We start from the raw sequence: 13,216 nt of genomic DNA on the forward strand, positions 1-13,216 counted from the left end.
AAATAAAATAAGGTTTTCTATAGTGATACAAATGTGGCAAATCTACAAAGAAAAACAAGCGAAGGTGAAATAAAATTCAGAAAAGTAATAATAAAAACTTAAGATCACCAATGTGACTAAAGGTTTGGGGAACTGTAATGTTTCTCAGTTGTTTTGCAAATTAATTGCATTTGAACAAAGCATCAGCGTCTATGCCAGATCTTTCCCCCATCCCAGCTCTTAGGGTGGTGCTCGGCACCTAATTTTTGTATTTATTTTTAAAGGTCCGTGTAAACTATGCATTCTAAATAGTGGGTAACTTTCAAGGCTAGCGTCTGGCAACGCTCCCACAATAGCACTTATCTATTTGCTGAATGAATCGTTGGCGTACGTTAGCTCATTCAATATTTCTCATTTTCGTCAAAATTCAAGATTCCTATTGTGGCTGCAGTTCAAAGCCCGCCCCACCCCCTACCCACTCTTGCAGGCTTTTACATGGCTAGGCTCCTTGTTCCCGAGTGGCGGAGGCAGTTTTCTCCTCCTCTCTGCGCTGAACAAGCCGAGTGGGACAAGGTCGACTGTCTGCGTTAAGGAAAAGGTGTTTCCCACCATTGGGATGTGGGGCGGACCACAGTCTAAGCTGCCCTCCGGGGACTGAGGTGGGCAGATTCCAACCTGCCAGGCTAGTCCCAGCGCCGGAGGGCAGCTACCGCGCACTCCTCAAAGTCAGAGTCTAACCAAATCCCCACTCTGACTTCCGCTCCCCGGTGACATCACGACCTTTCCGGACTCCTGATTGGAGGGTTCCATGAGCGCAATTCTCGCGATGACTCCTCCGACAGGTCCTCCTGTTTCCCTCCCGTCGCCGCGACCCGGTAGTCGACCGACCACGTTGAGAGCCGCCGAGACACCGTAGAACTGTACGAGCTTCCGGGATTCACCTCGGCGGCGGCGACTCTTCTCTGACGCCCACGGGCACGAGGTTTGGATCTCAGGCGTCCTGTCTGCCAGGCCCGCGGTGGCGCGTGACTCTCCATCGCTGGGTTAGGGGCCACCAGGTGACTGACACCAAGTCCCGTTGTTTAGCATCGCGAGATACAGTGTCGGGGAAACTGATTGCTGGTCGCTTAGGTTTCCTGGGAGACAGCATTTTAACCAATACTTCCCCCCCCCCCCCCGTCATTCCACGGACTCCACACGGTTGGAAAATTGCCCAGAGAATGTTTGTGGGAGTCAGCCAGGAAGATGTAGGGTTGAAAGGGAAGCTGCCGCGGGAACCCAGGAGGAGTTTGATTGCTGAGCATCTTCTGGCCACTTAAGCAGTGCCTTTCGGTGGGCGTGGGGTTTCCCTACCCGGGAGGCCGCGTTCATCGGGACAAACGTGTAGGCGCCCATTGAGCACGCATAAGCTCGGCGCTTTTTTTCTGTATAGTCTCGACGTTCCCAAGATCAAATCCTGCTGCAAAACTTGCTCCCCATTTACCAGAGAATAGCCTCCCCAGTTATCTGTCTCTGTCCCTTCTAAACTTTGATCAATGATCTCCATTTTTATTACTCTTTTATGTTAAGTGGCTTTTCACATGCCATTGCTATATTGAGATCTTCTTTTGCAAATGGACCATAGTTAATTAGTGTCAAGACTAGCTTGTCACTTATATATAGAATATACTTTCGATACTAGGTAGTCCACCTTTCTGCCGTTAAAAGCGTGCATCACTTCTAGAACATCTCTGGTAAATGTTTGTTAATTAACTCACATGTTTTTACCTAATATTTATCAAGCACCCTAATATGCACCAGGTTCTGTTTTAGGAATTGAGAATTAAAACAGTGGACAAACCAGATAAAAGTTGCTGCTTTCATGGAGTTGACGACTAGGGAAGCACAGACAATATACAAATAAACCAGTCAGTGTAATTTCAGGCAGTAGTAAATGCTATGAAGAAAAAGTAATGGAAATTGTGTGTGAGTAGGAATGGTGGCATTTTACTTATTCTTAAACACTTTTTAAAAATTAATTTCTAGAGAGAGAGAGGGAGGGAGAGAGACACATTAATTTGTTGTTCCACTTATGTATGCATTCATTGGTTGCCTCTTGTATGTGCCCTGACAAGAGATCGAACCCACAACCTTGGAGTATCGGACAATGTTCTAAACAACTGAGCTACCCAACCAGGGCTAGGAATGGTGGCATTTTAGATAGAATGGTCACAGAAGAGTTCTCTTGGGAGGGGTTATTCTAGAAGAGACCTGAAGGAGTAGCCTTGCAAGGATCTGGTGGAATGAGCATTAACAGGCAACGGTATCAGGACATGCAAAGGCCTGTAGGTAGGAATAAGAGCAGCGGGAAGAGCTGAGCCCCTGAGATGGTGAAGAGAAGATTAACTTGAAGTGTAGGGAAAGTCAGGACCAGATATTTAGGTCCTTGAAGGCCAAAGTTTCAAGCTTGGATTTTATTCTACGTGTTAATTGGCAGCCTTTGGAAAGATGCAGAGAGTAATTAGATTTGATTCAAGTTTTTAAAAAAGATTGCTTGGATGACTGTGAAGAGAATGGAATTTTCAGAAGCCAGGGTAGAAGTGAGGAGACCAGTTAGGAGGCTATAACAGGAGTCCAAAAGAAAAGGGATATTCCCAATGTTGGGAATTCTTTGTTTACAAGGCAGCCCATTCTATACTTGGAACATGGAGGTCTTCCTCTAAATTGAGCTGAAATTTGCCTCCCTGAAGCTTGTCCTTTTTCTAATCTGTAACAAAAGACTTCTACACCCCTTTTCTCCTAACCAGTCCACCCGCCATTTAAGACACTTGTCCTGTCCTCTTTTCTCCAGACCACCTTTGATTAACTAAGCTCTTCTCCGAAGGCGGTGCTTTCTAGGCCCTTCAGAAGCCTGGCTGGTCTTTGGAAGCTCCATTATTCATTATGGATCTTTTTTTTTTAAAAAATATATTTCATTGATTTTTTACAGAGAGGAAGGGAGAGGGATAGTTAGAAACATCGACGAGAGAGAAACATGGATCAGCTGCCTCCTGCACACCCCCCACTGGGGATGTGCCCGCAACCAAGGTACATGCCCTTGACCGGAATCGAACCTGGGACCTTTCAGTCCGCAGGCCGACGCCCCATCCACCGAGCCAAACCGGCCAGGGCCATTATGGATCTTTAAGATGTGGCCACCATCACTGCACCTAATGCTCTACATGTCACCTGACTTGTGGGATGACCAAAGGATCATGCACTCCCTTAATCCACCTGACTTCTAACATGCTTTTTAGCAGTCATATTGTGCTGTTGGTTCACAATGAGCTGTTTCAAACAACATATCGAACTGTTTCAAATCACATTTCACCTCCTCCTGCACCCTCATTCTGCATTTCTATATTATGTTTTTCTAATCTGAATGCAGCATTTTACATTTATTTCTAGTTCATCTTGGTAAATTTATTCTAATTCATTGGGCTGTTTTTTAATCCTGATCCCATCATCCAACATGTCCTCCCAGCATTGTATCTTTTATAAATTAACATTACATTCTTTTACAAATTCACTATGTTATGTTCTCTAATGTCTGCATCATATAGATTGCTAAAAATGTTAACTGCACCAAGAAAAGAGCCCTGGGTAGCATTTCCCTAGTGACTTCTCTCCAGATGGCATGGTATGATTAGTGTGTATTTTTCAAGTACATTTGTTCAGTACATGATGAACCCAAGTAACTAAAATAAACTCTGTTTGTTAACTAAAAGCAAACTCACAAGGACAGTATGCGCATTTTTTTTTTATTAAATACTTTGCACAAATCAGGATATAGTATATTATGATATCTCCTGATCTGTCAGTCTAAGACGTTACTGGGGTTAGTTAGATAGACTTTATTTTTGGAAAACCATGCTGGTTTCTTTTGTTATTATTAAAGTGAAGGCTTGCTGTATTTTAAAATACAAAGACTGGCTTATATTAGGTAAAATTAACTATAGACAATAATAAACTCTTCTTGAGCTTAAAGTTTTTCTTTTTCAAAGCAGAAATCCTTAGACCAGTGGTTCTCAACCTATAGCAACTTTGCTCCCCAGGGAATCATGAGGCAATAACTGGAGGTATTTTTTGGTTGTCACAACTTGGTGTGAGGGAGATGCTACTAACATCTACTCGGTACAGGCCAGGGATGTGTTAATCATCCTACAGTGCACAGGACAACAACTCCACAGCAAAAAGTTATCTGACCTAACATGTTCATAGTGCTAAGGTTCAGGAACTGCATTAGGACAACATCTTAAACTCTTCTTTCGTGCAGTGGCTGCTTTCTTTTAAAATGGTGGTAAAGAAGAGGAAAGAAATACAAGTTACTGCATTGACCATTTGTCATCAGGACCTTGAAACTTTGAGAAGTAAGTGATTTCTGACTATTTCTTTTCTAGGTTGCAAATAGAGTATTTTATGTCTGGGACTTCATATCACCTAATGTGCACACTTGCTATTTTTTTTTCCATGTTCTTTTTTTTAAAATATATTTTTTATTGATTTTTTACAGAGAGGAAGGGAGAGAGATAGAGAGTTAGAAACATCGATGAGAGAGAAACATCGATTAGCTGCCTCTTGCACATCTCCTACTGGGGATGTGCCCGCAACCCAGGTACATGCCCTTGACCGGAATCGAACCTGGGACCCCTCAGTCCGCAGGCCGATGCTCTATCCACTGAGCCAAACCGGTTTCGGCTTCCATGTTCTTTATATTCAGTTTTGGATGTAAAATGGTTTTCTTAAAATACTGTTTCAGGCTAAGTTCTGCCTGGTGTTTTGGGTTTATAAATACTTAAATTTTATAGAATGCGTAACAAAGGCAAACTCATATCCATATACTGTTAAATCACTGAAGAAATTTTTGTGTGTATGTTATATAGCTTTGGCTGATGTGGAAAGAGAAAATCTGGCTTCTTTGCTGTTACATTGTGTACAACTCACTGATGGAGTGTCACAAATTCGTTATGTTAAACAGGTAAGGCCAAATTGATATTCATGGATATATCTTGAAGATTACCATGCTGTTATGGACTTTTAAATTTAATTGATAAGTTTTGAGTCCTGATTATTTAATATTAATATAGCATTAAAGAAAAGGTTTTTCTTTCTGTTTATTGTATGTATTTTTATTCAAAGTAGCAACAGAAGCCATATTCAGGCTTCTGTCACCATTGGAGCTGTAAGTAGATAGGATAATGTGATAACTATACATAACTTTTGTGGCGATAAATTTTTAAAAAATGATTTCTGTTAATCAGAATCTTCAAAATTTGTTTAGCAGGCACATTAAAAAGTTAATTTAAAATGTAAAGACTGTCCTTACTAGTATTTCAATATTAGGATTTATCATTTGAACTTGCATAATATTTTTTTGGAAAGCAATTAAATGCATTATTGGTTTTCAGTTGTGCTACAGAATTCCTGTACCTTAAGCCATTGACAGGTCTGTAATTCTCAATGGAGGTGGGTCTGGAGGGTAAAGTGGGAGTTGGGGGGCATGTTAATAAAGTTAATAAATACTGAAATAGGTGTTTAAATCAGTATCCTTAACAATGCGGAGTAGAAAATATTTCACATGATAATTGAGAATTAAAAGAGTAGTTGAATCCATGTTACTTTGTTATGCTTGATATTTTAAAAAATTACTATGACTTTGAATTTTTGGATTATAGATTGTGCCTTTACTGGAGAAGGCAGATAAAAACGGCATGTGTGATCCCACTATTAGAAGTTGCCTGGATATTTTAGCAGGCATTTATCTTTCTTTGAGTCTAAAGAATCCCTTGAAGAAAGTCTTGGCAAGGTAAGGAGAAAAGGAAAGGAATTGGGCCATATAAACGTTCAATTTGATAAAAAATAACCAATATTAAAAATTCTTTCCCTGGTTTGGTTTTAGACTTGGTACTGTTTGTTTATACACCAAAACCACACTTTTATTTACTATAGTTTGATAATGTAGTTTATATGTTAGAGTAAGTCATCTCCTAGAGCAAGCATGTCAAACTTGCGGCCCGCGGGCTGCATGCCTCGTTTATTTGGCCTGTGTTAGCCTTTGAGTTTGACATGCTTGCTTTAGCAGCGGTTCTCAACCTATGGGTCGCGACCCCTTTGGCGGTCGAACGACCCTTTCACAGGGGTCGCCTAAGATCATCCTGCATATCAGATGTTTACATTACGATTCATAATAGTAGCAACATTACAGTTATGAAGTAGCAACGAAAATAATTTTATGGTTGGGTCACAACATGAGGAACTGTATTTAAAGGGCCAGAAGGTTGAGAACCACTGCTCTAGTGGCTCTTCTTTTTCAGAATATTTCCATTTTTTATTTTTTTTCTTCTAGAAAAACTTCAGGACGGTTTAGCCAAATTTTAAAAAAATGCGTACTGGTTTTGATTTAGATTAATTGATGTAAAATTTAATTTAATTTATTCATTCAGTAAATTTTTACTGATCACCTACTATGTGTCAAAGTATTCTTCTAGGCTTTGGGGATATAGTGAATAAGTCTAGAATGAAGGTTACATTCTAAGAGGAATAGAAAATACACAAAATAAAGAAGCAAAATATATAGAATTAGGTGGTATGAGTGCTGTAGAGAAAAATAAAGCAGAGAAGAGGGAAAGGGAGACCCAAGGATGGGATGAGGGTTAGAGTTAAAACAGTGGTCACTTTAGATATCTTTGCTCAGTTATTGATAGGGTGATATTTGAAATTGACCCAAAACAGATGAGGGAATGATTATTGGTTATATTTGAAGGAAACTGTTCCAGGTGGAGGAAGTAGCAAGAGCAAAGGCTTTGGCATGTTGTTGGAACAAAGGAAGACCATGTAGCTAGAGATAGTGAACAAGGATCAAGATGAGAAGTAACGGTGGGACCAGATCGACAGTGTCTTACAAGTCATTGTAAGCACTTTGTTTATTACTTTGGGTGGGACATTATTGGATGATTTCAGGTAGAGGAATAATATGATGTTTTGGTAATAGCACTCTGGTTACTCTGTTGAGGATACTCTAAGTTATTTTCTGGCAGTATTGTGAAGGTCTGGTTCAATAATTCCTTCATGTGTAATGATTCCTCTCCTTCTTCACATATCCTTATACTACTGAGCTGTCACGATTTTCAATATTTGCTTCTTTTTCTAGCTCACTAAATTGCCTGCCTGAATTTTTTCTTACTGAGGCCATACAAAGTTTTACTTCTCGTCTTCAGGAAGAATTGAATACTACTGATCTATACTCCTATAGGAAAGTAATTGACAATATATCTTCCTGTATGGAGAACTTTAAGTTGGGTAAGCCAGCTCTTTTCTAGTAATTTTCCTGGTTAACACCGGTCACTACATCATTGTTTTTAAGTGATGTTAATTTTGGTGCTGAAACTTCTTACCGGTGTTAAATTTTCTCTCTCACAGGTATAACAAGCATTAATAATCTTCTTGAAAATGGTAAGTCCTATTATTTTATTTTATTCTGAGAGGTGACTGCTTGTATGAGTCATTTTGGAACAGGTTCTTATAAGTTTCTTGGCAGTAGATAGAGTACTGCAGATAACTAAGGTATATCATGTTCCTTTTAAATTTCTACTTCTATACTATGATATCATTTTAGGTAACAGTGATTTAAAATATTTTCTTGTTCTGAAGTTAAAGTTCAAAGTTTTTAAATTCTGTTTTATCAGTATATTCTTTTCCTTTCAGTGCTTCATTTTCTACAGAAGAGTTTAATTGAAATCACAGAAGAAAATAGGCAAGTGTTACATGTCTGCATGCTTGTGCATACTTGCAGTTGTACATTGTCTTTGTACAAAGGAAAATTTTTAAAAGTTCTATAATGTGCTCCTTTCTATCCCTCTCCATAAATGTTAGACCAGATTATTTAAATTTATTTTTTAGAGGTTTGACATTTAATTTTTAAAAATATAAGTTACTATGAGACTAAATGAGAAAGGGAAGAATTTATTTATTTATTTATTTATTTATTTATTTATTTATTTATTTATTTTGTTGTTGATCCTCGTCTGAGGGTATTTTTTCCATTGATTTTCAGGGAGAATGGAAGGGAGGAAGAGAGAGAGAGAAACATCAGTGTGAGAGAGACACATTGATTGGTTGCTTCCCACACTGGTCCCAATCAGGGCTGGGGATAGAACCTGCAACCCAGCTACGTGCTTTTGACAGGGAATTGAACATGCGACCGTTTGGTCTATAGGCCGATGCTCTAACCACTGAGAAAAACCAGCCAGAGCAGAAAGGGAAGAACTCTTTCCTCTACCTGAAAGTTTCTTTTTCATAGCATCCTGTTCTTAGTTTGTGGATGAAATACTCTCTGTAATCTTTCTGAAGATATTAATGATATTAATATCAGCTTTTTAAAGTATTTTATCTTTACATAGCTTCTGTTTCTTCCAAGTTGCTTTTTTTCTGTTTGCTGTTTTGGTCGCTATATTTATTGCTAGAAGCTTTCCTCAGAAGTCCGGTGATCCTAGGCTGAGCACTCATGTTTAAGAATGGGGCACTGAGAGTTGATTTGAATTTCTGTGCACATGGGTGTGGTTGATTACAGGTTTTATTGTGGGTTAACCAGTTGGGCTCTTTCTTTGGGGAACCCCTAATGTCAGTCTTTTTGCATGGGTAGTAGACTAACCATGGAAGAATCTTCAAAACCATTGGCTTAATATTCTGATTATTGGGTCTGAACGCTGAAGTCCTGGCATTTGGCATTTATTTTGCATATATTTACCTAATTTCTGTTTGTAATATGGTATTGCTACTTTTTCTGTGTGTGCTGTCTTCCTGTCCAGACACTTGATGTTTTACAGTCCCTAGAGGTAGACCAGTTGTTTGCTGGCTTGGAGGTATGATCCAGTGTTTTTATTTTATTTCACCAAACTTGTCAGTCTTCCTGCTTTCAGCCCTACATTTACCTCCACATCAAGAAGTACCTGGTGCCCACAATTCCTTAGGCTTTTGGGCCTGCAAATTGGGTAGCTTCTGGATTTGTTCTCTGGCTTAGTAGTCACTTTTCTTGATTTTGCTAAGTTAGCTATGACTTATCCATCTGCTTTGTAGCTTTTACAATTGTATTATTGTCTCATTGTCTATTTGTTGTTCTTGTGTATTTATGTCTCTTTATGTTTCAAATACCTTGGGTGTTGGTTCAGGGCGGTTCTGGGGAGAGTAGGAGTAATATCTGTGGGCTGTCCTTAACCCAAGGTCTCCTTTTGCCTTACAAAGAAGGAGCTCCTTCTCTGTCACCTTTTAGGCTCTTCTTTCTCAGTTTCTCTCTTAAACGTGGGTTCTGTCCTTTTAATTCTCCTTTTTAGGCTATTTAATATCATCCACTTCTTTGATAATCAGCCATTATCTCTGTACTTATGATTTCCAGATTTATCATTCCAACTTAGCTCTCTTCCCTGAGCATTAGATTTATATAGTCAGTTATGTATCTTAACTTGAATATTTTCCATGTGTCTCAAGTTCAATGTGTCCAAAAGAGAATTCACAGTCTTTTTATCCCTTCCCATAACCTATAGTAGCCTGTATTCATTCTACTTTCTGTCTGTTTGAATTTGCATGTTCTAGACACCCCAATAAATGGAATACAATATTTGTCTTCTTGTGTCTGGCTTATTTCAATTATATTTTAAAGGTTAGTCTATGTTATAACATGTATTACAATTTCATTCCTTTTTTTGGCTGAATAATCCTCCTATCTAATAAAAGAGAAAAATGGTAATTGGCGTACGACGATACCCTTTTCATTGGCTAATCAGGGCTATATGCAAATTAACTGCCAACTATGATTGGCAGTTAACTGCCAACAAGATGGTGGTTAATTTGCATATGTAGGCACAATGCAGGGAGGCGAAAGGGAAAGCAGGAAGAAGCCCCCTGCCACTGACAGTGATCAGAAACCCAGGGGGGAGCTAAGAGCTGGGGGGCAGGGCAAAGGCGGCCCTGGGGCCGCCTTTGCCCTGCCCCTCAGCCATGATCGGAGAATCAGGCGCCTTTGCCGCCCTGGCCAGTGATAGCAGGAAGTAGGGGTGGAGCCAGCGATGGGAGCTGGGCACGGTCGAAGCTGGCAGTCCCGGGAGCTAGGGGTTCCTTGCCTGGGCCTAAAGCGAAGCCCACGATCGCGGGGCCGCTGCAGCTGCGGGTCACTGCTGCCCGGGCCGGACGCCTAGGCCAGAGGCGTTAGGCCTGGGAAGGGGCGGAGCCTGCAACCGCAGGGAGCTGGGGGTCCCCTGCCCAGGCCTGACACCTCTGCCGGAGGCCTCAGGCCTGGTCAAGGGGCCGATCCGGTGATTGGTGATCGGAGGGTGATGAGGGTCAACTCCTCTGGCCAAGGCGTCAGGCCTGGGTGGGGGGGCGGAGCCGGGGATTGGGGGGATATGATGGTCCCCTTGCCCAGGCCTGAAGCCTGGGTTAGAGGCGTCAGGCTTGGGCGGGGGGTGGAGCAAGTGATCAGAGGGAGATGGGGGTCCCCTGCCCAGGCCTGATTCCTGGGCCAGAGGCCTCAGGCCTGGGCGGGGCCAGAGCCAGTGATCGGGGGGGAGATGGGGGTCCCCTGTCCAAGCCTGACACCTCTGGTGGAGGCGTCAGGCCTGGGCAAGGGGCCGATCAGGTGAACAGAGGGTGATGGGGGTCTATGCCTCTGGCGGAGGCGTCAGGCCTGGGCAAGGGGCCGATCCTGCGATTGGAGGGTGATGGGGGTCAACGCCTGAGGGCTCCCAGTATGTGAGAGGGGGCAGGCTGGGCTGAGGGACACTCCCCTCCCCACACACACCCAGTGCACGAATTTCGTGCACCGGGCCCCTAGTATTCATATATACATATACTAGTATATATCACAGTTTTGTTTATCCGTTTATCTGTTGATGGACATTTGGGTTATTTCTATCTTTTGGCTAATGTGAATACCGCTGTTATAAACATTGGTAGACCAGGGTCTGCCTGAATCCCTATTTTCAGTTGTTTTGGTCATATACCCAGGAGTAGAATGCTGGGTGATATGGTAATTCTATATTTAACTTTTTGAGAAACCCCCAACTGTTTTCCCTGACTTCTGTTTTCATATTATCACTCTGTGTTCTGCTCTGTTGAGAATTGGCTTAGAGGAGCAAAGATAGAAGCTGGGAGACCAATTAGGAGGCTATTGCAGTAACCCAAGGGAGAGATGAGAATGGCTAGGCTAGGAGTAGCAGTGGAGGTGGTCTGATTCTGGGCATATTTTGAAGGAAGGTAGAGCCAACAGGGTGGAATGAAGAGAGAAGTCAAGGATGATTACAAAGTTTTTGTAGTTTAGAGATCCCAGCAGGTGGAACAGGCTTGGAGTTAAAGATAGGTTCATGCAGTTTGAGGTGTCCGTTAGACATCCACATGAAGATAGTGAGTAGGAAGCTTCAGATACAAGTCTGGAATTATAAGGAGAGGTCTGGGCTGGAGATAACAATTTGGGAATTGACAGCATATAGATTATAATCTAAAGCTAATGAATTAGCTAGATGAGATCAGCATCAGGGGAATGAATTAGATGGACAAAAAAGAGGACTAGGGCCTGAGTCATGGAGAGCTCTAACAGAAAGAGGTCATGGAGAACAGCATGAACTAGCCAAGGTGTCTAAGAAGTGATGGTGAAGCAGGAGAAAGTCAGGTTAAGAAAGTGTATCAAGGCTGAGGCAGTGTTGACGTTTATAATTTGTTGTTCATTTTTAATTTGTTATTCTTACACTAAAAAAGAGAAGTGAGGCTAGTCATTGGCTGGAAAGAGGCAAATGTTGCAGCAAGTTAAGAGTGTTGAAAATTTTCAATAAATGTCTACATAATTGGAATGTACATGAGACTAGAAGAGAAAAGCATAAATGTCTGCTATAATCTAAAATGGAATTTGGCCCTTTGATTGAGGAATGTGCTATTTTGAAGAGTGATAGAAATGGTGACATTTTTATTTGACTTTTCTTTTGTAATGATGTCTTTTCTTCATTGTAGAAAATTTGCTGGAAATCATATTGTTCAAACGCAGTTGATGAATGACTTATTGGTAGGCATTAGAGTTTCAGTAATGTTAGTACAGAAAGTTCAAGGCCTCCAGAGAATTAATTCAAACGTTTCCAGTTCTCCCACATGGCAGAGTATGTGTGAACTGCTGAGTATTTTTACCAAGTTTTTAAATGATGGTAAGTGTAAAAAACTGATGATTGTAATTGTCACTCAATTTTTGCTAATAATGGTATGAAATATATGATACTTAACAGAGATGTAGAACTTCTCCTTCCTCAGCCCCTCAAAGTGGGGAAAGGCCTGGGATTACAAGGTTTTAATGCTTTTTCTTTCAAATGTGCCAATCAGCAAGGGATAAGGTTGAAGGATTTTTCTAAGTGTGTGCATGTATTGTATATAAAGAAGAAAACCTAACATTCTTAGTGTTGAAAGGCTACAGTCTTTAAGCAGCAAAAGAAAATTCTGGAGAAGAAATTTGCAAATTTGGAAGGAAGGTATGGAGAAATTGGTGTAATCCACACATTTCTACTTAGCAGCAGGTATTATCTCAGCTAGTGACAGTAGTCATTGTGAGGCTGGTCATTATGCCTCTTTAAACTCATATGTTGCTTCTGTTCATGTGAACTGTACCACTGGGGAATCAAATAGTGAGAAGACATGTCTTCTTTTTTTAAAAAAATATATTTTATTGATTTTTCACAGAGAGGAAGGGAGAGAGATAGAAAGTTAGAAACATCGATGAGAGAGAAACATCGATCAGCTGCCTCCTGCACATCTCCCACTGGGGATGTGCCCGCAACCCAGGTACATGCCCTTGACCGGAATCGAACCTGGGACCTTTCAGTCCGCAGGCCGACGCTCTATCCACTGAGCCAAACTGGTTTCGGCGACATGTCTTCTTATTAGAGTATTTCAACTAATAAATTAAATGACAGAGTTAGACTATCACCAGACACAATGTGCCCCTTAGAGTCTTGCTTTTACCACCAAAGGGATTGGACTTGAGACTGGCCCTGCTTCTAGGTCACCTGCCAATTTTCAGGAATTACAGAGGAACATGTTGAACTTCACCAGGAGTAAACAAATGCAATATTCAGATTGTGTGAAACTCAACAGGTCTGGAGGCCAGAGTTCTTCAGAGAAATTGTAACAAAAAGAAAGGGGTGGAGAGGGCACATGTTGATTGAAAGACACTTAGACACATATCAAAGTT

The 13,216-nt window shown here is 41.1% G+C and overlaps 1 protein-coding gene across 4 annotated transcripts in view; it reads left to right on the forward strand.

The window, feature by feature from the left end:
* The first annotated feature begins 825 nt into the window (after nt 1-825).
* Nucleotides 826-13,216, forward strand: part of THADA (THADA armadillo repeat containing) — a 297,259-nt gene continuing 284,868 nt past the window's right edge. For 3 of the 4 annotated variants that reach the window (XM_059659977.1, XM_059659980.1, XM_059659979.1), the window contains exons 1-8: nt 826-1,037; nt 4,274-4,367; nt 4,881-4,975; nt 5,673-5,803; nt 7,148-7,296; nt 7,417-7,449; nt 7,702-7,750; nt 11,992-12,179. In XM_059659977.1, the coding sequence (XP_059515960.1) occupies nt 4,292-4,367; nt 4,881-4,975; nt 5,673-5,803; nt 7,148-7,296; nt 7,417-7,449; nt 7,702-7,750; nt 11,992-12,179 (721 nt within the window). In that variant the 5' untranslated portion in view covers nt 826-1,037; nt 4,274-4,291. The remainder of the gene's footprint in view (nt 1,038-4,273; nt 4,368-4,880; nt 4,976-5,672; nt 5,804-7,147; nt 7,297-7,416; nt 7,450-7,701; nt 7,751-11,991; nt 12,180-13,216) is intronic. The other variant, XM_059659978.1, reaches the window with a different exon arrangement.

This window comes from Myotis daubentonii, chromosome 12, assembly GCF_963259705.1.
Source record: "Myotis daubentonii chromosome 12, mMyoDau2.1, whole genome shotgun sequence".
In the NCBI taxonomy this organism is placed as follows: Eukaryota; Metazoa; Chordata; class Mammalia; order Chiroptera; family Vespertilionidae; genus Myotis; species Myotis daubentonii.